Source organism: Anabrus simplex, chromosome 5 (genome assembly GCF_040414725.1).
Source record: "Anabrus simplex isolate iqAnaSimp1 chromosome 5, ASM4041472v1, whole genome shotgun sequence".
Taxonomy (NCBI): Eukaryota; Metazoa; Arthropoda; class Insecta; order Orthoptera; family Tettigoniidae; genus Anabrus; species Anabrus simplex.
In genome coordinates, this window is record NC_090269.1 from 392,614,792 (window position 1) to 392,642,263 (window position 27,472).

The following is a 27,472-nucleotide window of genomic DNA, read 5'->3' on the forward strand; positions in this document are numbered from 1 at the left end:
AATAACATACCGGTAGTTATTTATTCCTATCAGAAAGTGAGTATTTTCCTGCTAAATAAAGTATAATAAATATAGTTCAGTATTATTCCAATGAAGTAGCGTGTATGCGTAACTTCCAGTCTGTGTACCACCAAGCCTTGTTTGTATAAAATATTTATTGGCGAAATTCGTCTTAATTTATTACCTGGTCGTCGTTCATTTTCCTGTTTTGATTTACACTTGATGGTTTGCTTTTCGTACTCAAATATGCGGTATATGAACTTGTGTTTTCTTTACCACATCCTAACTTCACCCTGAAGTAGGTAATGCGAGAGCGGTTCCGGGGTGATGACTCACATCGTGGGAAAAGGGTGTGTGGTTTTTAGTGGGTAAGAATCCCACTGCCAACCGTTCTCAAGCGCTCCGAAAACCGTAACAGTAGTTAGTGGAACGTAAAGCAAATAACATACCGGTAGTTATTTATTCCTATCAGAAGGTGAGTATTTTCCTGCCAAATAAAGTATAATAAATATAGTTCAGTATTATTCCAATGAAGTAGCGTGTATGCGTAACTTCCAGTCTGTGTACTACCAAGCCTTGTTTGTATAAAATATTTATTGGCGAAATTCGTCTTAATTTATTACCTGGTCGTCGTTCATTGTTCCTGTTTTGATTTACACTTGATGGTTTGCTTTTCGTACTCAAATATGCGGTATATGAACTTGTGTTTTCTTTACCACATCCTAACTTCACCCTGAAGTAATGCGAGAGCGGTTCCGGGGTGATGACTCACATCGTGGGAAAAGGGTGTGTGGTTTTTAGTGGGTAAGAATCCCACACACTTGTGGAGTGCGGACCCTTCACAAGTGTCTTTTTGGAGATTTTCCACAATACCTCGTAAAAAATATTAATTTTATTATTATTATTATTATTATTATTATTATTATTATTAGAGTACTGTAATACTGAAGTTACAAATGTCCTACCTTTAAACGGTTCATTTTCGAAGTGGTCGGTTTGTTGTATATCATTGATTGTGGTCTAAGTTCTAGGTCATCCTCCCTGTTTAATATTGATATGGATGAGCTTTTTTGGGACCAATCCCTATACTTCGTTCATTTTGAATGCGTTAAATATGTTATTTCTGTATGGTTTGCTTCATTAAGGAATTGTGATGTCTTCAATTTTTCCCTCAGTTACCATGTGCAGGAATTTTAAGTGAGCACAATTTAGACTACCGGTATCTGAATGCTGACATCGTATGACATGGGATGTATAATACTGTACTATAATTTATATATACAGTACTAGATGCACTAGATAGAACCTAATAAGGAAGTCAATTTGGTTATGCCTAGTGCGTGATCTCTGCTTATGCCGCAGATCCAATCTCATATTTAGCCCATGCATATGAGTGGTACATTGCCTAGATATAGTAAGTCTCTTAACTCATATATGCATAATGAAGCAAAAAAAAAAAAAAAAAAAAAAAAAAAAGCAGAATAGCTGCTTTAGGATTTATCCTTGAAGTGTGGCTGCAGCAGGCACCCAGTGTTACCAGCACAGCCAACCTATCACTAGAGTCTCTCATCTCACTCACCTGTGATTTCACCGAATTTAAGATTCTCATCTCATCTGATCAGGAAGAACTAAAATAAGAATTGGAATTCTAAATCTATTATTAAGGTGATCTGCTGGATGATGCATAGTAAAACAGCCAGAGAAATTGTTGTCTAATTCAGTGGCTGAGACACAGGATAGCAAACAGGATGTGTATTTCAAAGTGACAGATGTATTCAATGCACTAAACTCTGGCATATTTTAGCCATATTTTGAGTCTTTATAACATCAACCCTTACTGAAGTAAGTAAATAATTCTTTTTGAACCCAAAACTATAAATATTTATCTCAGCCCTGACTTCAGTTGGTTCTATTGTTCTTCAAACTGCCATATGAAAGGAGACCAATATATTTTTCTCATTTGAAACTTTTTTCAGTTATTTCAAGTCACATATGTATTCTTTTCTGCATATTCTTATTTAACATTAGCATCAATATGTTATCTAACAGAAAAAAGGTGATTGGTAAGATAACCCTTTCCTACAGTCCCATTTAACCTTTTCACTCTGGTGGACTGCTGTAACAGTTGTGTTGTATGGTAGACTGTTGGAGAAATTTGACATTCATGAGATGTAGCGGTTGTTCCGATAGTGTCTACAGACTAACAGAGGTACCTGCTAGAAGGCAGGAGCAATCTGAAGGTAAGGGTTAAAATGACCTTCATGCTTGTCATTTCCCATGTAATTCTTCTTCACGGCCAATGTATTAGCTCTCCTATAGGTAGCTTCAACGCTTGTTAGTAAAATATTTCATAATGCATGAGAAGCTATGTACTGCAGATGAAGCTTTATTCTCATGTCAGGTACTGACTTTAAAGAAAATTAACACTCAGCCAAGTCTGTGTCCAAAGCTATGGATCTAAAAGTACCTACTATGGGAAGCTTTGTATGAATGAAAACAACTAATCCATGCACAAATATATTTGACAGAAATATACGTATTTTGAAGGAAATTCGTCAACCTGTCATGACTCAATAATGTAAACATGAAATAGTGGAGAGTGGAAAGTATCCCATATAGCGGCATGACCAGCCATCGTAGGCAACCGTTCAAGGCATATGTTTTCACTTTGATGGAATGAAATGTTCAAGAAAATGTTGACTGCCTCTGATAAAGAATAGATATTTAGGTAAACAGAAGGGTGTTGCATCTTTTCCAATAGCATTTCAACTGTTTCCTCGTTAGTTTTCAGTCACTTTTAATTACTTTCCTGAGCAAACTTTGCCCACATTTGTAGGTCTTGCCTTATGTTCTATTTATCAGGGTCTGTATCACATACTTGCTCAGAGAATCAAAACACTGTGATGTCATTGTAGAAATGAGAGGTAAAACAAAGTGCATGGAACACATGCTCAAAACAAGCATTCTATTTGGCAAGGTTCAGTTGTCCCATCTAGCAGCAGTATATTAACCGTAACACTGTCCTTCATGTTTACCAGAAGACATGGCTATATTTCCAGCTTGTGATGATTTATGAGTTAAGAAAACCAAACCCAAGTTGTGCTCAAGTACTGTGTTCATTGTGTTAAATCTCATTTCAATATTGATCTTACAGTGAACAATATTGATCACTGCTGTAGATGTAGAATGCCTCATCAGTCAACATATGAATTGATACCTAGCAGTGAACAGCTAGAGTGGTGAGGTTTATGAAGGACGTGATCGGTATGTAAAAAAGAGTTTACTCAAGGGTATCAAATGGCTGATAACAGTATCACTTACAGAAACTTGTAAGGGTGTATTAAATGCAGTTAGTGATCATTGGGCATTACTGAAGTTTGGATATGGTATGGTCGCATTGTGGTTCTTCTTTAAAGTGAGACCAAAGGTTATATTTACTCAGTGACTGAACTGAATAATCTAATGGAATCTGCAGGATGATGAATTGCATGATTTATGTTTGCCATGTGTTTGATCATAGTTTTATCCAGATTTAATTGTTTTTATATTTTGCTTATTTAATTGTTTAAATACTTTCTTTAAGTGCATGAGTGTTTATGTGTGTGTTATGGTGCTAGTATCAGTCAGTGTTCTTTTTCTCCAGGAAGATGAGGCAAGTATTCATTGTTGCTCTCAATTTATTTGTAAGAATATTCTGCCATACAGTTAGAACCATGTCCACTACCTGGTTCTGGCTGCGGTGAGGGGCTGAACACTATTCCTTCCACCATTCCCATCCCATCACCACACGTATTCTATTGAAACAGGCCCTTCCCTCTAGATCACAGTGCTTACGATGTTTTCATATAAATGCCGTCTGTCTTCCTGCACAGACTGTTGAATTATGGGCTGCTACGTGTCCTATATATCAGTGAAAGTTTGCTCACATCTACCATCCCATCCTCTGTGGTAGCACTTGATTGCTGTGAACTTGTCCCTTGGGACAGATCCAACGGTAGGAAAGGAGGTTGAGTAATTGTTATAGAAATGATTTGTAAGTCATTGTATGTTGTTCAGCTGGGACCTGAGTTCAAGTTTGTTGAGATTACTGTTAGCACAGCAAAAGTTCACAGTGCATTTGTCCTAAAGCTTGTGGCAAAATGACTGAGATGTTGATTCAACCTCCTGCCTATCCATGCACATGTAATAATCATAGGTAGCTGTAATATCAACCTAAAGTATGAATTGGCCCATATTGGGAAATTCGTAGATGTGATGTTTTTGCATAACCTGGCTATCATTTCTTGAAATCCTACTAATCACTTATTTACAAATAATCACACCTCATATATTAATCTATCCTACAGCTAACAATCTGCAGAAGGTTGTAAATCATGGCCAAATTCCTATTCCATCAATCTCAACTCATGACCTAATTTTCTCAGTCTACTCCCTTTGTGTACCCAAGTACAGGCTAAACTTCACCACCTGTAGAAATATGAAAAACATTGATTTGGGTCACCTAAGGTATGATGCCTAAAACCTAACCTGGAATGATACTCTACTTCTAGACAATATTGACACAACTGTTGACAGGTTTAATGCTCTTGATTCCGGACTGCAGGACAAGCATACTCCCTAACTTCTTGTGAAAGTTTGTCACCATCCCTAACCATGGTTAAATGAGAAAATTGAAATTATGATGGCTCATTATGATGCATGTTTGTAGATTACAAGAAAATCTCAGTGGATGTAATCTCCAAAGCTACCCTATGGTTCAAAACTCAGTCAAGTGAGTCCTGAGAAATCAGAAATATAAATATTTGACTCTCATTCAAGTAAACTAAATACAAGTAACACTTGCTCACTGGGTATTTGAAAGGTCAGCAGCAACAGAGGGAACCAACAAGCTTAATACATATTTCTTAGAATATAGAATACCGCCTAACCCAATTACCTAAACAGGCATGGATATGTATCAATAATTCACCCCACAGCGTAATCGCCTATGGTTTGTTCTGGCAACCATATTATGAAGGTACTTTATTCAAGTAAATCTGCAGCTGTAATGTAGATAACATGTTTATACAATTTCATCCATACTATTATGAGTGCCATTTTCCCTGTTGTGAGATATTTTCAAATACTGTCTTAAAACTGTTGCCTTTTCATCATTCTGGAAATGTACACATGTTGTTTTAATACTGTTCCCACTCAAAGCCTGAGTCCCAACCATCATTTATCTCAGGGGGTGTTATGGTCCAAATCGATCTTAACTAATAAACAATAAAAAAATTATGAAGATATAAAATCTACAATTAAGTATATGGGCGGCATCTAATCAGTACTACAGGGTTGAACGGGACACTAATCATTAACTTTAATGCTCATCATAAAAACACACAAAAATATATCAAATCTGATCAAAGGGAAAAGAATGGAAGGCTCCGTCCTAGGAATTGGGACGGAAATTTTAAACGGTCCCTGTTGTGAGACATTTTCAAATACTGTCTTAAAACTGTTGCCTTTTCATCATTCTGGAAATGTACAAATGTTGTTTTAATACTGTTCCCACTCAAAGCCTGAGTGCCAACCATCATTTATCTCAGGGGGTGTTATGGTCCAAATCGATCTCACCTAATAAACAATAAAAAAATTATGAAGATATAAAATCTACAATTAAGTATATGGGCGGGATCTAATCAGTACTACAGGGTTGAACGGGACACTAATCATTAACTTTAATGCTCATTCATAAAAACACACAAAAATATATCAAATCTGATCAAAGGGAAAAGAATGGAAGGCTCCGTCCTAGGAATTGGGACGGAAATTTTAAACGGTCACCAAGGGTGTACTATTCTACAAGAACAAGAACCTGGAACTGTTTCCTTGCAAATGCTAAAGGAGCATTTTATTTATATTAAAATTGAACAAACACAAAATTCGTTGACCCTTATTTGCCGATAATTTGGCAAATCATTCCTGAAAATTTCACATATAAGTATTGTACACTGTAGACCACCCATCCACTTGGGTGGTTGAACTGTGGTTTTCTGAAGGTTGCATTTCGATCCTCGTGACGACACAATGACCATTTATGGTCATTGACCAATTACCTGTTGGCCAGGTGGGCGCGATCACATGAATCATGTCATCACCTCCACCTTTATTTAGAAGAGACCAAGCCGGGATATTAGAAAACCGTCCCCGGGTTCCTAAACAAGATATGCAATCGTTAACTAAAGGAAACGACTAAGGGAATCTAACATAATGGTCCAGATGTAGGGTTTTGCCATCACCTTAAACATCACAGACTTAACTTATTATCTACAACAACTTGACATTATTACGTTATTTCGCCGGCTGACTTCCCTAGTATCCGTCAACATCATCATCCGAAATAATAAAAAATATTTTTTATTATTATTATCAGTGGATATTATCATTATCATAACACTTAATCATCATTGATTTCATATTTTAATTTCATTTTACACCATTGTTATTATTCTCGGAAATAATATAATAAATTCTTGTTTTTCTTCAAATAATTATTATGATAAATTTATTTCACTTGTTACACTGCAGTTATCTATTATCATGTTTAATGCATAACCCTTTACAATTCCTGTCTAGTTTGGCACTAAGCAAACAATTTAAGATATGATTTACTTGGAATATTATTATTATTATTATTATTATTATTATTGAAAATTTTATATTTTAATTTCCAATCTGTAGAATTTAGTCACATATATTAAATCCCACATTAGCCACCAAGATCGGAATTCACATCGGTCAGAACACAACAACGGTATTCGAAACTGCAACCATCGTTTCGTACTGTCGTTTATTTATGGGAACACCATGTCCTCCCAAGACAAATCTCAAATCCCATGGCACCTTGGGCTGGGAATCTACATCCAGTCCCTGCGATTGCTAAATTATTCCTTCCTCTTCATTTGAAGTCCATTTATTCCACTGGAACTCTTCACAACATTTAATTCACTAATTAATCCTCGGTCCGTGGACTCTTCTGCCATTCATAACACCGGAATCGGCATATAATATCGACGTAGGCCTCGGAACTCATCTATTTCTTCATCAACACCAGTACGACTCGATTTCATCTCATGCCGGATTTTTGTCCCGCACGAATTTTTAAAAAATGGACTTAAACCGTTCTGGGCCTTCAACATAGCGTGACCATCATCTACAAGTGCCTCTATCGCTTCTAAACAAATTATTATGATTATTGTGGAGTCCAAAAACGTTAAATCAACCATTAATATTAAAATAAAATTTACTGCCCGAATTAAAGTCTTCTACGCCACATGTTATCTCCATATCTATATTACTTTAACTTGCAATCATTCTATCAAACTAGGCCCGTGCCATTATTCATAATGCATTATTATTAAATACTCATTTAGACATTACCCGTGTTCATTTATCACTTCGATCATTCTACTGATTATTATATTTCTGTCCACTGGCGAAACTTTGTGCCACACACAATCACTAATATTTACAGAGAAACAAACGGACCACACTCCGGTTCTACAACATTTATATTCACTGGCTACCCTCTACCTCTGGATAGTCTTACAACATGCCTTAATATTTACAAAGTTTACGACAACTGACCTTAAGTCAGACAAACCCTTTGGAGTACTTTAAAATGAATATCAATTTATCGCTACGTGAAACGTGCTCCCATACAATCATTAACACTTCAAGCACTTGAACAAACAAAATCAACCCTAATCCCCTCTACGAAATAATCTAAAATCTTATGAGTGCTTGATATAATTATTTAGATAGTAATTTGTCCCTTTGTCTACCTATATCTGAATTTAACGAGCCGGGAAGCGGCTCATTTAACAATCAAGTTACCATAATGAAAGAATACGATTCCCTCACGTTAACGTTTGCAATCTACAAATTTATATTGATCCGGTACTCATCTCTGCCTTGTACTTCGCCTAACCGGACGAGCTGCACCGGCCCCGTCCAGTTTATCACTGCATCCTACTGGTTTTCATGCCAGCTTGAACAGGTAATCCAATGCACTTTTCAGATTTACACATATTAAATTTTACGTTAAAACATTAACATTTTAACAATTTTACACACAGTAATATTGAAATGAAAATTTACACTTCAGGCCTTTTATCTGACCCGCCTGATTCATATTCTTCATTCCTTCCCGGCACTAAGGAAATTGTGACTCCTCGATATCACCTTCAACGGCCCGGCGCGCAGTCGTTCTTCAAACCCGGCACTCCCGTAATTGTTTGCATCCTTGTATGCTAACGTCCACGAGACTGACAAGGTATCATCCCGAATCTGAATGTCTACAGGCGTCTGATTATGCCGAACAACCGCGAGTGGTCACACGTAACAAGTACTGTTTCCGAGACAGAATATCTCACTCCTACCCGTAGGTTTTCATTTCGTTATTTCCGTAACTATCGGAACTCCTGATACTAGAATGTTCAATTCCGTAGCGCATACTAATTCACAAACTGGATCACTGGGCTAACTGGCATAGTAACAGCTCGAATAAAAGTTTACAAGTGAGTGTCTATACGCACTCGCGTAGTAACAGCTCGAACGAAAATTTCCAAGTGAGTGTACGCACTCGCGCAGTAACAGCTCCAACAAATTCTAATTGTGAGTGACTTCCGTCGCCCGGACTTTCTGTTTATGTTAATCTCACCCCATCTCCGAGTTCACGAGAGGTCACCTTAGAGTGAGCAGTTCCACTATCCTCATACGACTATTTGCAGACCTGCCAGTGGTTTGAACTTGGGATCCACTGATGTAATTATATTATTATAGCCTCTATGCCAAATCTCAACTAATTTCGTTCTTTGGTAATTAATATAATTGTGAATTTAGCTCCCATATTTTGGGCGAGAAATTTCGCGCCGTTTGTAGCGTCTCTTGCCTTTAGCCAATCAGTGAATAGCGTCCTTGAGTCCCCAGAATTAGGACAGTCAATCTTCGTTAATTAATAATTTTTAATATATGGTTATGCTTCTAAATTTCACCTTATCTCGAATTTGTATTCCATTTCCTCCTATAAATTTAATCCGTGGCGTTACCTCTATTAGTGCCTCTTAAAATACGAAGTTGGCGTGACTGCTTCTCCCTGGCGAATTTTACTATTGGTGCAAGCTATGAGGGAGTACGACCCTCTATATCTTTTCCTTTGAGTGCCAACTGTTTGCTCCCTTCCCGTCTGCACTCTGGTGTTCCCCTGACGTCATTTCCAGGAATCTGGCTGGCCGTCCTTTCGTTGTTCTGTTCTCACATCGCCCGCGGCTAGGGGACTTTCCACTGACTCGGAAATAACCACACCTTTCTCTTCCCAACTTGGCAACAATTTCTGAGAAAACTAATGCTGCTGGTCATTGTATTTCCTAATCTCTAGTGGAGACATCAGTCTGTGGTAGGATTCACAATACCTTCCGATTTGGCTTGTACTTACAATATATAAAGTAAGATATTCTTGCTTATGGATATGAAATATGTATTCCTCAATAATTTATTACAATTGAATGACGCAGTTGACACCCCCAACAGGGTGCAATACCTAAGAAACTTGATCCCAAACTAACTTCTGATTATTGACCAACTCCATATTCTCCCGGTTCTTCCTAAAGTTTTGGAACAACATGTCTTCAAACGTGTATTGGAATATTTAAATTACCGTTCTCTCCTTGACCCCATAAAATGGAGTTTCAAGAAGTGGTACAGTACTGCACCTCCTCTGTCTGATGTGACACAAGACATCAGACTTGGTATGGAAACATGTCTGGTTGTGTCTAAGACACAATAGCCTTACAGCAGTTAGTTAGGGAGATGGAATCTTTCTGATTTGACTCTTTAACACTGAAGTTCGTCATCATACTTGAAGACCTTGGCAGCGGATATCAATTCGTGATGGTATTTTAGAACGGAAACCCAGGAAAGTAGGGACCCCACAGGGAAGTGCTTTGGGACCACTATATTATTTTTTGTACATCAGTGTGATATCATCTAAAGCCATATTCTTACAACGTAAAGTATATGTAGATGACCTTCAAAGATGTACCCACTGCAAAAATAAATGGATTATCAGATGTAGTCAAAATTATTGCTGATGTGAAACAACTAAAGAAATGTGCATGATCAAACAGGCTTCTCATAAACCTGAGCAATCATTATCGGTTCTCAGAAGCTCCTATGCGTTATCAACAGTACACCTATTCCTCTTCTGCTAATAAACGATAAAACCATTTCTTACAATACAACCATGAAAATCCTTGCTGAGATTATGACATAAACTCTAAATTGGATGGAAATACCAAAAATGTATGTCGGATATTTTTTGCTTTGCTTCATCCATTGAAAATAAACCTGGTTGTCTTACCAGTGGACATGAGACAAAGGCTTATCCAGTCTTTAATTCTTCCTATCCTCTACTACTGTGATGTAATTCTGGATGACGCAACTAAGGAATGAACGACGAAGTAGCAGTGAGCTTGAACTGTTACCCCAATCCTTTTTTTAACTTGAGCTGTGATGTGCATATGACTCCTTACTATCAAGAACCTCACTGGCTAAACCATGAAAAATGTTGTGTCACGTGAATTAATTCGCAAACTCAATAGCAACTCCTTTCATAATTTAATACTCGTGCTGGCCCTACCCTTGCTATTCCTCTTCATTCTGCATTAAGTTTAAGAATTATTTTACTGCAAACTGTTCCAACTTTGAAATTCCCTACCAGTCCGTGATTCATGCCAAGACTACCTGTTGAAAGCTGTGCACTGTACAGCTGTGTATCTCTTGTATGTGTAGACCTAGATGATAGTTGTGAAATCTGTGTTTATTTTTTGTATGTTTTTGAAGAGTTATTTCATATTGGTTAATGTACAGTGTACTGTTTTAATTTTATTTTACAGTACATGTGAGAGTGTTAGTACAGTGTAACTCTGATAGATTATACATTTGTATATCTGTAGATAACTGTAGTAGATGTGGTTAAGTGTAAGAGAAGGCAAGGAGCCATAACTTTGCCACTTGAAAGAAGCAAAATAAATAAAAAAGAAAATAATAATAATCATAAAGTGGATACATTAAGTACTATTTATTATCTGAGGGGATGTAATACTAATTTTTTGTGTTTAAATAATTGTTTTCTTGAAGGAATTAATTCATATGTTTATACATGTAAATAATATCCATTGTGTAAACTGTCTATGTTTTTATTATTGTGTGATGCGCATGACAAAATTGTTTAATTTTTGCTCCTGCAATAATGAATCCTCTGTTGGTGATATGTGATCTTCTGTCTGTTTCTGTGCCCTTTCTGAAGTGCATATAATCTTGATGCACAGCATCTTCACTATTCATTTTTTGATTCTAACCTCTTGGAAAATCACATCATTTCTGCACTTGGTGGGCAGACATAGCTTTTTCCATGATATCTGTATAAGTATAGACCATGTCCATGTATTTCCTTAGATAAGGTATCTCTATGTAGAACTCTTCGCATTACCACTTGTACAGTAACACTCATTCTTCAAATATTCTAAAGTTATGCTGCACCATATGGTACACTGATGGGATTACAAGCTAGTATGTATGTAAGTCCAGTGACTGTTCTTTTGTTTCTGTGGTATACATACTTCATGCATGTCTGTGTTGCTTCCTTTTTTGAAGTTGAGGATGTGACATCAAGAGCCTCCTTCTGATCAAATAAATACACCAACTGTCTTAGGACACTGTTCATAAGGAAGAACTAGAGCTGATAGTCACTGGCTAAAATTTGAAAAATAAGTCCTTAATATGACATACTTTTGATAAATAATATAAGTAATAGTAGAAAACCATTGTTCACCTCAAATACAGATATTTGTAAAAATGTTTTGAACACATTACTGTGCAGCATTCCCTGTATGGGAATAAACATGGATAAGAGCTGATATAGAAAGAATGATAAAAGAAACCTCTGAAATATGCTGTTACGAAAATGTGTCAAACATCAGATTGGAAGTTCAGGTCATAAATAAATAGCTGGTAAGTAAGGTTGGGAAGGGGAGAAAGTTTAGCCAAAGACCTTAAGAAGAGACTGGTATCAAGCAAGTTGACCATGTGGTTAGGAGCATGCAGATCCTAGCTTCCATTTGGGAGATAGTGAGTTTGAACTCCACTATTGGCAGCCCTGAAGATGTTTACCATGGGTGGTTCCCATTTTTACACCAGGCTGTACCTTAATTAAGGCCATGACAGCTTCCTTCACACTCCTAGCCCTTCCCTATCCCATCGTGGACATAATACGTATCTGTGTCCGTGCAAAATAAAGGAGCTTGTAAAAAGAGAAAAGCATTGGTAGACTGCATGCCGAGAAACCCAGGTGTCTTACAGCTGACTTCAGTGAAGTGTTTGGGGTGGGCATTAAGTAGGGCATTGGTACACATTATAGTGGATGTAGATTCTAATACATATGAAGGCATTTAGGAGCTTAGCACAGGATATGGTGATATGGGCACCTATATCAAAAAAGTCTTTAGACTTGGAGGGGCACTGGAAATATAGTAGCATTGTCACTGGTTTCTCACCAATGTGCCTATGGTTCAGTCCCAGCCAGTGCATGTAGTATGTTTGAAATAAAAGACATGTACCTGTGTGATTTGGATTCCATGCATGACAGGAGGTTGTGTGGCTGTGATAAGGAAATTGACAGTCATGCAAAGCTACAGGCTTGCTTCCTTGCTTAATTAGTTTATGAACTGCCGGGCTGAGTGGCTCACACGGTTAAGGCGCTGGCCTTCTGACCCCAACTTGGCAGGTTCGATCCTGGCTCAGTCCGGTGGTATTTGAAGGTGCTCAAATACGACAGCCCCATGTCGGTAAATTTACTGGCACGTAAAAGAACTCCTGAGGGACTAAATTCCGGCACCTCGGCGTCTCCGAAGACCTTAAAAAGTAGTTAGTGGGACGTAAAACAAATAACATTATTATTAGTTTATGAACTTACTGCCCTAACAATGATGATGATGATGATGATGGTAGTGATATATTTTCTGTCCCTTTTTTCATTAGAAAGTCAGTGGAAGTGGTTCACTACTTAAGCTGATCCAAATACTTCAGTTGCTGTGTGAAATGGACCACAAAGTCAAGATCAAGGAAGAACCAGTCGGGCTTCAAGAAATAGCAAGTAGGCCTACATCATCCGTAAGTATGCTTCCGGATTGATTTATAATGACTGGAATTTAATTCATGTTCAACAATTCTGTGTTAACAATGTATATTGGAAATGAAATCTTTTAATATCCTACTCTTTTAATTAGTAAACATTCAGAGTTATTCTAGGTGATTCAGAACAAGAAACAAATTCTCCAACTTTTAATAGGTATTTATGCTGGTGTTTAATTGTTTTCTGCTTCCATTGCATGACACACCTAGGTGCTAGTTTGACTGATCTCTTGCACATTGTAACATGTCACTGTCAATGCCCATGATATCCTGGGTGATAGCATCCTTTGATGTCGTTCAGTGTTATTGAAAATTGAGGGTAGTTGTTGATATTGGAACATTTTATTCATGCCATTTTTATCAGGGATAGCTTAAACTGTCAAAATAACTGAGCTAAAGCACCTACATCTTACCTGTATGGCCTGGGTTTTATTCCCAGCAAGTTGAAGTATTTTTTACCTAAAACTGAGGGCTGGTTCAAGGACAAATCATTGCCAAGGGCAGAAATGCTGGCCTCCTCTCAATGCCAAGCTCTCATTCGTTTTGATTTATATCACTAGAGCACAGTGTTTAAACGTTATTCTCAAAGCCCTGTTTACGTTCGTCTTATGGTTCGGCTGAGCGGTAAATGATGTTACATGTGGCTCAGTATGAAATGCACCAGGGACTGAAAATTCTGTGATGGGCACACCGGCACCTTTTATCAGGATGGAGTGTAAAATTTGTAGTGAGGATCTATTTAAAAGAAATTCTTTTCATTTTGTCAGCAGAATTTTTTTTTTTGTTATTTGCTTTATATTGCACCGACGTAGATAGGTCTCATGGCGACGATGGGATAGGAAAGGTCTAGGAATGGTAAGGAAGCGGCCATGACTTTAATTAAGGTACAGCACCAGCATTTGCCTGGTGTAAAATTGGGAAACCATGGAAAATCATCTTTAGGGCTGCCGACACTGGGGTTCGAACCCACTATCTCCTGGATGCGAGCTCACAGCTACGTGCTCCCAACCGCATGGCCAACTCGCCCGGTGTCAGCAGATTTCAACACCATGGAAGAGTACAACATGTTCCATTATAGCTGAATATAATGTAATTCAAAGTGAAATTGTTCTTCAAAATCTATGACAGTTTCATTTACTCTTCTCCTACTGGTAGTCTGTTTTCCCTCTGTGCAGTTTTATAGTGTTCCACTTATCACAACCAAATGTTGGCACAGAAAGGGAGACATTTATTGCAGTCAATGGCCATTTCCGAAATAAATCACTCATTATTACAGAACTGAGTTAGAGAGTTCCTTCGCTGTTTGCACCACATTACATGGTATCCATCACACTTCCCGTTGGAGAGCAGACGGTTGGTGATAATTCTTGTTCTGGCAAACTTCACGGTGAAATATCTTCTCACATATGACTTAATTCATACAATTGTTGAGTTCCATCTCATGATATCATTGTCAAGATTGGAAATTAGCTTTCGGGATGCATGTGCAGAGAGCAGAAGTACCTTCAGCCTCTATTCTAGCACAAAGTAGGGCTGTGGCCTGCTTGCTGCTGGCTGAATAGCTCAGATGGTAGAACGGTGGCCTTCTGAGCCCAGCTTCACAGTTTTGATCCTCGTCAATCCAGTGGTATTTGAAGGTGTTCACATAAGTCAGATTCATGCCGGAAGATCTACTGGCATGTGTAAGAATTCCTGCAGGACAAAATTCTGGACCCTTGGCATCTTCAAATTCCAATAAAACTTAGTTAGTGGGATGTAAACCAATAACATTATTATTAAATCCCACTCTGGTGAGATAAAGTTTGCACAATGCACTGTGTCTTTTGGTGTTGTCCAGAAAAAAATTTTCCCGTGTATTTTGTGACTCAATCTCATCCATGATTTGGTCAGTATGATACTGACTGAGGTATTCACATTCCCAATACAGCCAGATCCTGTATGAATACAGTGTTGTTACATGCCAGACAGCCAGGCCCACTGAAATCTATACATGAACCTACCTGTGATCTTAATATCTTTATATAGGCCTACATTGTAAACATATTTATTATCAAATGAATCGACTTTTATACAAATTCACTTATCCAGCTTCCTTTGCCTCTCTTATCATCTTTCTGATCGTTTATAGATAAATCAGGAGAATCACCAGCTTCAAGCATGATGAAGTTATGCTGTTTTGATATTAGTGTAAATTTATTATAGACCATTATTTGTGGCTCTTCTTAAAATGGTTTCTATTTGGACTGAATTTCCCAACACAAAAAGAGAGCAAATGGGTATGTTGGGCTCACACCCATGTATGTAGTGTTCCCATAGCCAGAAATCAAAAGGATTCAGGGCAAATGAATGGGGAAACTGTGTTACTGGTATCTCCTGAACTATTCATTCACCAATGAAATGTTTGGGTTAGATGCTGTTTTACAAGATATATAAGTTGGGGTATTACCTGTTTATGTATGAAATACATCTGTTGTCTTTCTGCAAGGGTAAAGTTCCCAAATAGTGCATTTCATTCATTGTAGAAGTGGAAATTGATGAAGAGATATACCCCGAAAGCCTGCAGTTCACGAGATCGTGGATGATCTGCGTTACAGTTACTCATGGCCTGTATTCTCGATTTTCTAGACTGGGACCCCTCTCTCACTGTAAGATTGCTCCTTATTGTTCTCTTGCAGCATGATTAGACCTTGAACTGGCCCTCAGATTAATGTACAAGTCCTCAAACTTGCAGTGTATTAAACCCCAGTGCCTGTGGGTAGAATTCAGACTTGCTTACCCCTAGACTGTGAGGCGAGCACGTAGTGCTTTAGAATCTGAATAAAAAATGTTGTAACTTTAGTAAATTTTGATAAAACCTCCTGTTGAGTGAAAGAAAATTCACAAGAACTGATCATTTGTAGAACAAACTTCGACACCGTAAGGAAATTATTGGCATGGGATATGATATCCGCTGTACCGTATGTTTGCTTGGTAATAAAATTCATCCAATGGAACACAAGTAATGGCAAGGAACAAACATGTGACATACAATAGGATGATGATGACATGATATTCTGGGAAGATAAGACATTGTATGAGGATATTGGGATTGTCCTTCTCTTTTACTGTTGCTCTCTCTTTCTGTGCTGTCCTCTTATTGTATTTATCCTGTTGTGTTCTTTTTCATGTTCCTGTATTATAGGTAAACTCGTGTCCTCACCCCGAGGAGGTTGCAGCTCTTTTCATATTCACCTCCAGCTGCATATACTATTTTCACCACGTACAAGCCCTCCTGCCTTTCTTAAATGTCTGGCAGTACCAGCAATTAGAACCATTCCTCTGAGGAGGGCAGTTAATAGCGCTAACCATTATGCTACAATTTTGACGTGATGCAGTATTTGTTGGTTCATTTCCATTTTTAAAATTTTAACATTGATGGTAAAATACTGAATTTATTGAGGAAGTATGAAATTTATTTTGTCAGCAGTTGAGATATGGGCCAATCTGTTATCTGTCTATTACGTAGATGTAGACACTGAGGAGGTGCTCCATGTGGATACCATGCATCCTTGCACATGCTTCAGACCCTCTTGTCAGTGAATCCTGAACTCTTGAGATCATCCTGGCTGTACTCAGATTTGGTTGCATGTATTTTTTATGCCCCTGTACCATGCATGTTGTGGATAGGTTGGGCTCATACCCATGTATGTAGTGTTCCCATAGCCAGAAATCGAAAGGATTCAGGGCAAATGAATGGGGAGACTCTGTTACTGGTATCTCCTCAACTATTCATTCACCTATGAAATGTTTGGGTTAGATGCTGTTTTACAAGGTATATAAGTTGGGGTATTACCTTTTTATGTATGAAAAACATCTGGTGGCTTTCTGCATGGGTAACGCTCCCCATTAGAGCTGTTAATTCATTGTAGGCATGGAAATTAATGATACTCAGTTAATGTTTGCGGTAAAATGTACGGTCTTACGAGTCTGCCACACGATTCCTGCCGACACATTGATACTGAAGCAAACCTAATGCCATATCTCCATGATTGTGCGGGAAATTTACGTCTGCCTGCACCGATATGGTTTGGTAAATTAATATGCCATCTCTTGTGAATCCTGCAACTTCTGTAAATAAAATGCTGTCTGTGAACTGTGGATCTTCATTGTCCTAGCTACGAGCCAGTGGCAGAACTCTAATCTTGACATATTTTTCTGGTGGCCAAAGGGCTTGCACATGTTGGGTAAGAAAAGGATAATGTAACTGATTGTGCGGAACTGACCATACGAGTGTGTGGTTATCTCAATTAGCATCAGTTCTTCAGGAAACTTGTGTTTGAAGAATAATGTTTTTTAAGCCGCAATACATGCGTCTCCATCTCCAGCATTTGGACTGTGTGAATCCTACTGGATCTGTTCTTCTTGCTGCGAATGATCCCATGTCTGTGAGTCACCAGGAGAGCCTGCTGAATATTACTACAAAAGGAATGTGGAATTGTGGATGTTGTTCAGTGTGCATGTCACGGGCCTTTAGCTAACCCATAGTGGAATACCATGTCCACCATTTCCTTCAAGAAATAGTAAGACTCAGTTTCACTATTTAAATTATACACTCTGTACAGAATCTCCAGTTTTGCTCTGATACATTACTGCACTAGCAGCACAACCTCAACTCTACCAGTACAACAGTCAGTGCACTGCAAACACAATCAACAGAAATGAACACTGAACTTCAACAGGCAGATGGTCTATATCACCGAATGCTACACATACTTGGCACAGATAGGATGGCCCAAATCTCCACAAGTGTAATTTTTGGATACGTAATTTTAGGGTTATTGTGGCATTGAAAAATATTACCTCCTGAAGGAATGTGGGAGACATTTAACATTTTTATTCTTGTTATCTCTTTACTATAGTTTTTTTTATTTACTTTCTGTATTTCTTATAGCCTTCAGCAGATGTGAAGGATGAACTCATCATAGAAGAACCTACACTTGATCAACTTCTACCATATTTCAAAGAAGAGGAGATGTAAGTACAATTTATATTTTACACCCCTAACACACACTCCCTCTGTGTGCAAGTCAGCTTCAGGATACCAAGATTCCAGGTGCAAAGCTTTTCCAGGTAGTTATTCTGTTGAAATTTGGATCCTTTGTGTTGTGCAATGTCAGCAAGTTTACGTGACCAAACTCATGATAACTCAGCTCTTGATCCTCAAGAAATTTGGTGTACTTTGCTATCTATTGTCCCTTACAGTGTGATAGACAAGAAGCCAGCTGGATGCCCTACATTCCTGCTTATCTCCCATAGGCTCAGGCTTGGATTTCTGGTCTGGTTGCGTATATTTACTTTGATCCAAGAAGTAATTCAAAGGCCACTCAGCTTACATGATTACAGTTGTGGTGCTATTTGACAGTGAGATGGCTTTCCAGGTCCAAAAAGCCAAGAATAGGGCTGAGAAGATTGATTGCACTGACCAAAAATCACCTCATAATGTGGAGGCCGTGAGTCTGAGTAGTGATCGCTTGGTAGGCCAAGGTAAGCCCATTATGGCTGTCACTGTGGGATCATGTTTTTTATGTTTAGAAATTCTGTCCAATTTTAACAACCCGCTCGACTTATTTGATGTGACGTTCATGCGAATATTGGCGAGATATTTCCCTGCCGTGGCATACGTACTAGTTTATATTTTGATCACCCCTGGAATGGTTTCACTTTTGTGATCTTCTATAAATAGAACAGGAATGTGGCTTATATTCAGCTCTCCTTCTCTGAACATGTACCATAATACATTGTGCAGTTGTAGCCTCTGAAAGCACAAATTTTCATTAGGTGTCAGTCAGTCTCCTAGCCACAGTTCCAGGTGTAGTAAAGGCCAGTGACAGCAATGCTCTTGCTGAGTTATTGAAAGTGATTTGGAGGACAGTGATGACAATTATCATGATAATGAAGAAGAGATTTTAAGTGAAAGTGACAGTTCTTCCAGTAAATGTTACTGTGAAATTGTATTGAAAGTTCTGTGTGCAGAAGCAAAACATAATGACTGGGTTGTGGTTTAGTAATAGTGATAAACAGCCAATTATTCATCACTTTACAGGCTCTCTCAGGGTGTCAGGAGAACTGAGAGATAGATATTTAGATAATTCTCTATCGGAAATGCCTGTGTTTTTTGGAGTTTATGGACCTGTTGTTTTCCTACTTTGCACAGGAAACAAATATTTACACTACGGAACAATTATTGGATCCAGATAGGAGAAGAAAAGAGTACATGATATCAAGTGGTTTGACACTAATGAGGATGACATTAAGGCCTAGCTTTGCTCTCTGCATTCTGATATCCCTGGTTCATAAATTTTGAAACCTAACACCATGGCACCACCGCCCTGAAGGTCCTTGGTGGAGTTGTATTTTTGGTGGTATTGTTTGCAGTGCAATACTCCAAAAGTGATATAATCACTTCACATAACACTTCTATTTGAAGAACTGTTTATAAGTGAAAAATATTTGCTTAACTGTTTGTCATAGTGCAGTGCTGAAAGCCTGGAGCTTGCAGCCATAGGTCTGCCACAGCGGAGGGATTTGTGTTGTGTTGTCAGACTGCCCATAGCTGATCAGTCATTATTGTGGTTGGTGCTTGACCTAAGTGAGGACATCGAACTGATCCCGGGTCCTTAATAGTGCACAATTTTCAGAAATAGCAGTAAGAGGAACCATTTATTTGTTCACTGCAATAGCTGCTCGATAAATGGCCGAAGAACCTGCCCGAAGCTTTCGATGTCTGTTGTCAGAAAAATAAAGAACGGTTTTCGGACATGGTATGCTGGCAGTATGTAAAATCGCCATTATCAGGCTCATTCTTTACAGTTAACAGTGGTATGCCTAGTCAATTTGTGAATATTTCTATATGTAAATAAACATCTATCACTTTTCACCTTCATTGTGTGCAGTATTATGCGAGACCTTGATGGTTACAAAATACCCATGTATCGCTTGAAAGCTTAGACTCTACCCTCATATGTGTCAGTGAGATGTGGTTGTCTAACAAAATTTATGACTTGAAATGTTTCCTGACATGCTGATATTGATCCGTAAGGCCCATTGCCATGGCTGTGCAGCTGGAGTTCTAATTGCTGCCAAGCCAGAATGTCAACCAACTTGAGTTCATAACGTGGAGATAACAGGCGAAGCACTGTGGGTAGAAATGACATGCAACAAACATAAATTCCTTATTGGAACAATTTGTCACGCCCCTAAGTCATCTCCAGAGGTGAACTAATTCTTCTCTCTCTCTCCCTCTCTCTCTTTCTCTCGGTTGTGTAAGATGTACAACAAAATTACGATGCCATTTTTATTATCGCTAATTTCAATCTAGAAATTATGTTATCCATAAATTCTGCCCCTGTTTCAAATAACGTCCTTGGAAATAGATTCCTTTCTGCTTTCTGTGATTTATTCCTTCTTCAATTAATATTCAAAGCCATGCATATCACGTGAACAACACACTCAACACTTGACCTTTTCCTAAGTAACATATCACAATGTGACCAATCCCTTCATATTATTCCAGGATTCTGCGACATTCAGGCAATTCCTACAGCACTGTCCCATATGAATCCACCAGAACAGCTTTTAATCTTTCCTGAAAATCCTGGAACAGTCTATGCACTTCACTATCAAACTGCTTCCCTGTTCTCATATAAATAATTCACAGTAGATTTTTCCACCTATTCAATACTAAGTTGTATTTACAATAATTACATTACATGGGACTAGTTTCAACCCTACTCGGGGTCATCGTCAGCCACATTAAAACATACACTATACTTGGCAAAATCCTACAACATGTTTCAAATGAAAATGTAATATTACATGTGATGTCGGTGAGTAATAATTAATACTAGTACATTATACATGCTAAGAATTCTGGAACAAAAGTACAAATAAGTTGCTCTGTGTTGTACGTATGAAGGACAGGCTATTCTTACTCTAATATATATAGCTTAAATCAAGATAATAATTATTCAAAGTGTACAGTGTTTGGAGTGTAAGTATGTAAATTTAAAATTGCTTACACATATACAAATATTCAGTAGAGTTTTTGTAAACATGCGTATGGGAATGGAGGCATTCTTGTGTATGTTCTCTCTCTATCACCCCAGGCTTGTATATGTATAATTTAAGGAGAATAAACAGTAATAATTTATGATACTTATTTCACAATGGTGCACAGTATTTCTGATGGGGTGGTTTACTCTTGTTGAGGGCAATTTAAATCTAATTTCTAACCGATCACATGGGAGCATTAAACCCGAAGCAATCGGGTTAAATTAACTCCACTTTCCTCGATAAATCAGCAATCTACAACTTCCAGTTACAATGCTCAGTTGCCAGTTGCTTCATTCCTTAAATTCAGAGGTTCACTTGCTGATATCATGCACTTCCATGATGTATTTCTCTCTCGATAATTGAAATAATCAATTGACTGACATCCAGTGTTAATATTACCTCGTGTCTTGCATGTCAGAAGAACTGCATCAGCTGATTGCTTGTAACACAAGGCAACTCAATGATTGAATGGCACCTTATCTGCAGTCCTTACAATAATCCCAGATTAATGTGGGATTTGCAAATTCTGATGTGAATCATCAAAGGATGCAAAGTTAATGAATAAAAATCTGTTCAGTAGTCTCATTGCTAGTTTACATGGAAATGTTCTCTTACCACAGACATAATTGGAACAAGTTTCCAGAAGCAGTGGGAATATAATAGTTAAGGTGAAGCATGTCCTTTTTTACAAATTTTGGTGAAATTTTAAGAGAGCAGTTGTCAGAATCTTGAGCTTGTGTCATTCCACAAAGGAACATTTACTAAATCCAATCAAATGAAACTGATATAGCATAAGGGGGGCGCAGGCATTTACTTCTACTTCTTGATCATACTAATGATGTAATGGCCCTCATTCTCTTTAAAAGGTAGTATTTTCAAAAACATGACTGTAAGTGACCTCATTTAGTTCATCAGCAACATAGTAAATATAGAAAGAAGTGCTCACTGGAAAGCAGCAGGATTTGCAACCAGTCCCTCCACACAGAATGAGACAGTTTTAAATCAGCCATACTGGACAGTCAAGGGAACCTTTCAGCAATATGAAGTTCTATTGTCTACTGCTGCTGTCAGAGTTAGGGGCAGTAAAATTATTTTTTATGACTGTTAGGTGTCACTTGTTAGCAGATCTCAGATGAACTTCATATTGGGTAAGCTTGCTGATGCACTAGGCTTAAAATGAAGCCCATATACAATGCCTATCAGTGGATGCTGCAGAATCATCAACAGCGATACAGGCAGCCAGACTATCCATAGGATCTCCTGGCAATTGCACACAATGACATCAAAGTAGTAAACATTTTTTTCAGAGCTCATTAATGAGAAACATTGGACCAATCATTCTACTCCACCTTAATGTTTAAAATGTTAAAAAAGCAAAGTGTGCCTATCTATCAAAATTCTTGCTGGACATTGATATTGGCATCATTTGGGGATGGCATGCTTCCAGTGAAGAACATTTCTGAAGTGCAGGATAAATTACGGAGTATACCACACTTGGAGCAACTAACTATGAGGGGTAATGAGTTGGTACGTATGTCTGGAGCAACATAGATGAGACCTTGCTGATTTCTGAAAATTTGGATGAAGATATACATACAGTTATCATGTAATATTGCATGGCTTCACTGTCACAAATATTTACAAGCTACCCAAAACATTCTGGCCTAATTATATCTTGCACACTGCAGATTACATGGACAACTTCAACAGTCATCATAAATTTTGACTGTACTCTGACAAAGATTCAAGTGATAGCATTCTTGGACAAATGGGCCAAGGAGAACAATCGTCATGTAGATTTTGATGCCAATGATTAATGTACTTTCAGGTCCGCTGCAGGGTTCAAGGATCCAAATCCTGACTTACGTTTTGTTAGCTGCAATGAAAGTGCTATCCCATGAACGTCATGGAAAAAGTGTTAGGTTTCTATCCTCACAGCGAATACAGACCTGGAAGTATTACGGTCCTTGTCATACAATGAACACCACATGTCTGATGGAACATCCAGAAAGATGACTGGACTGAGTTTTCTGTGTAAGTGTGTGAACAACAGCTAAAGGGTATATGCCATGAGGATACCATAAAGAAGGTATACCAAGATGGAATGATGAAAGTGAAATACTGTACCAACACTTCCAATGAAGTGGAGACCCTGATATAACAATTCAACATTGTTGAATTTTAACTTGTCTCCCAGGCAAAAATGGACAAACACAGTCAAAAAAATGGACATTAACCACTTCGACAAAGACAGATTTAGTCACCTTAGAAAATTGGGAAGATCATTTAGATTGTTTCTTGTTTCAAGGGGCCTAACATCTAGGTCATCAGCAGGAAAGAAGTCCAGCAGTATGCATAAAACATTCTGAAGTGTCACTGAACCAAATTGCTTCTCACATCATTAATATAACTAGAGTATCTCCTGATAAGAAATTTACCAGGTACATTCGACAACAGCTGCACAACATGAAATTGACTCTTATCTCACACATCCGATTCTGCATGTTCCTTCATGTTTCCAGATATTGACTCTAAATGCTCTTGGATTCACTTTCAGATTCATATACTGGTAAGTGCTGAACAATGGCAGAATTGTCTACTAACATCCTGTTGACTGGTCATTAAGAAGGTAATGATTAATTCTCATTTTGAAACTTAACAAACCAAGCAACTAGGCAGAAAGCTGTCCCCCCATAGCCTTCTTACCTATTCCTGTAAGCTCTTTGAAAGGCTTGTCTATAACAGAATGAGTAGCACTGTCTTAGAGCATATTGCATCTGATGAGGCAGGCTTCAGACCAGAATATAATTGCTATGACCAAGTGGTATCTCTTATATCCTGAAAACATCTGTGGTGTTGTTGACCTGACTCATGCCTTCAACATTTTTTGGACTTAATAACATGCTGAGTGGTTGGAATATCCAGTTAATTGTTGGAGGCAAGATAAGTCAGAAGAGGAAGTTTAATGATGGATTGACCCTAGGATCAGTTCATTCACCATTACTGTTCAACATGTACATATCTCACTTTCCTGACACTCTGGCCAGAAAATTCTCCGGAGCCAAAAATTTGGCTCTAGCCATACAACAAAAGCAATTGGAAGAGGCAGAAAGGTTGCTGACCAACAACTTATCTAGGTTGGATACTTACTTCATAAACTGGCAACTTCAACCCAGTTTTGCTTTCATTTGAATAATAATACGGCAAACATAAAACTCAGCATCAGTTTCAGCAGCAGAGTCCTTCATCATAATTGCAACCCAATGTATAGTTTCAGAAATTGAGGACTCATAACAACATTTTCCATAAATTATGTGGAACTACTTTTGAATCTTCAACAAGCACCCTGGAATCTTCAACCTTGGGTTTGGTGTATTCAAGTGCAGAGTATTATACAACTGTTTTGTTGAACAGTCTTTACATAAGGCTTGTTGATACCCAGTGCAATCCAGTCACTCTAGTTCACTGTTGATTGATATAATGCCACCTGATTTGTGCAGATCTACTGTCCTTATAAATGAATTCTGAAGGTTCTCATGGACTCCCACATAGAGACCTGCCACTTTTACATTTTCAGAGACTACAGAGATGTCTTCCAACACTGCATGTGCTGGTGATGTGGTTGCCAGGTGTTTTAAATCTTTTTAAGAATGGGAAGTTTGACAGGGAGTAGCAAGAGAAGTTCACCTTTATTATCGTCTTGTCAGGTGCTAAATTGCAAGTGTATTTCAGCTACCTCGCAAGACGTGTACTTCCCTGAACAGAATCAGATTGGGCCAAGGCAGGTGCAAATAGGCAGTACACAAATGGAACAAGCTGCCTACACCAGACTGTGCATGTGCAGCTCTATGCCTAACTATTCACCACATTGTCTTCGACTGCAAGGTTTGCGCCTATTATGGCAGCGAAGAAGACTTGGTGGTGGCAATTCCAGACTGTGAATGTGGAGCTCTATACCAAACCATTCACCACATTGTCTTCGACTGAGAGGTTTGCGCCTATCATGGCAGAAGAAGACTTGGTGGTGGCATCTCCAGAGGCTATGCTGTGGATTGTGGTACTGTTTAGCACATGTAACCTTGCTCAGTTCGTATATTAGTATGCATTTGTTGTTGATAAACTTATACCGGCAGTACGATCAGTGCTGTTTCAGATCCGTGGTCAGGTGCCACCTTCAAGAATTGATTGTAACAATTGGAACTTTCCTCAGTATTTTTGTAGCTTATTGCCAGTTTAGTCATTTGATGTGGCATGAAAAATGTGTTGATACAAGATAGACACCTGCTTCCAGAAGGCACCAACATTATCATTCCTAAATTATTACCCCAAATGATACTTGAAAAGATTAAATTTTAAATGAGATAGCAATAAAAGCAATGTTTATTGTAATTGTTGCTATCGACTTCTTAAGAGTATGTGAATGTGTGTGCAAGTGCCAGCAATTGATTTTAAACTGTCTCATTCTCAATGAAGCTTAGATGTGTAGCATTCTTTAAACACCATGTATTCTCTAATGACCTACCTGTTGGAATTCTCATTATTGAGCTGGACAGTTATTGTGCTCCTGGATATGACATAAGCAGTGGCAGTATCAATAATCTCTCCTGGCTGGCCTCTCCCTTCTCTGGAGGTACTCCCTTGAAACAAGCATTATCGTCACCTTCATACAGCCTGAAGTGTGGCCATGTAAACTCCCATTGTCTTCCTTGCATCATTTTAAAATTGTAGCACTACACAAAAGAACTATGCATTTTTGAAAGCTTGCTGACTCTTTGTAGGTAGTGGTGGTGGAGATTATTGTTTTCAGAGGAAGTACAACTACAATCCTCCATGTTTGAAATTGATCGATATGATCTAAAACATTATGATTGGTTAGATGGAAGGCATGGATGCCGGGCAGCAGTTTTTTGTAGACATGACCTAAGGAGCCAAATTTCATGTAGGTCATCCCAGGGTGTTCGAACATATCTGGAATTCACATTTGTTGAAGTAAATATTAATAGGCAAAAAGTGGTGATTTCCGTAATGAACAAACTGCCTGGTGTGAGAATTCTAAACACAACTACTAAGTATCCAGGCAAATAATTAGTGTGGATGACTTTAACCTGCTTAATATGATCCATGGCAGCAATCAATTTGTAGCTTTTTAAATTCCCATAATGTAACTATTCTCATGGTACAACCTACTAATTACTGTACATGAATCCAACTAACCATTCATCACACACTTATCATTCTCAGTAAAACAAAAACCCAGGTTAAGTAATAACCCATGGGCTAATCCATGTGCCATCAATTCTGACCAATGACCATACATATTTATCTTGTTCTCTGAGAGTACCAAAGTACAAACTTAACTAAACAACTGTCAGAAAAACGAAGCATGTAAACTTGGAGTTCTTGAATTATGACAGTTATCAACTACCATGGGGCAATATGCAATGTCTAAATGAAACATTGTTTAACACAATGTTAAATGTCTTCATATAACAAATATGCCCCTGAACAATGGATAAAGTTTTCCCACTCTTCTTGACATTGGTTAGATGATGAAACCAAGACACTGTGACTTGTCATTTCAGTGTTATAAACAAACCCTACAAGACACACTTTGGACCTTATTTCATCATAGGAATTACACAAAACAGTTGATAAGAAACAAAGTATATAGGTATTTCCATAATTTAGCTAACAATTTACTTTCTAATTTCACTTGGGATGAACTTCGGGCCCTGAGAATAAGGAACATCTGGAGCGACAGACAAATCCTGTCTTAACATTTCCCGAACTGAACTATTGAACCTATACCACATAACTGCACTGATTCACTGTCCTCTAATTCCCATACATCATTCACATTTCACTGCCTCACAGAGAGTCATGCTAAAAATGTCTTGTACTCTTATTAAATTAAATGCTCTATGTGCCAGTGTGCTTCCTAGTATTTTCACAAATAACTTTATGAGTGCTGTCCTGCCTGTATTGGCTGGCCCTGTGGTGTAGGAGTAGCAGGCCTCCCTCTAGTCCAGAGGCCCTGGGTTCGAATCACGGCCAGGTCAGGGATTTTCTCTTGACCTGAGGGCTGGTCAGGGTCACTCAGCCTACATGATTAGAATTCAGGAGCTATCTGACGGTGAGATGGCGGCCC

General features: G+C 38.2%; 1 protein-coding gene across 2 annotated transcripts in view; it reads left to right on the plus strand.

Annotated features, from left to right (window-relative positions):
- Positions 1-379: 379 nt before the first annotated feature.
- Positions 380-27,472, plus strand: part of LOC136874979 (uncharacterized) — a 48,669-nt gene continuing 21,576 nt past the window's right edge. For both annotated transcript variants that reach the window (XM_068227945.1, XM_067148689.2), the window contains exons 1-3: positions 380-475; positions 13,081-13,212; positions 18,164-18,246. In XM_068227945.1, the coding sequence (XP_068084046.1) occupies positions 13,141-13,212; positions 18,164-18,246 (155 nt within the window). In that variant the 5' untranslated portion in view covers positions 380-475; positions 13,081-13,140. The remainder of the gene's footprint in view (positions 476-13,080; positions 13,213-18,163; positions 18,247-27,472) is intronic.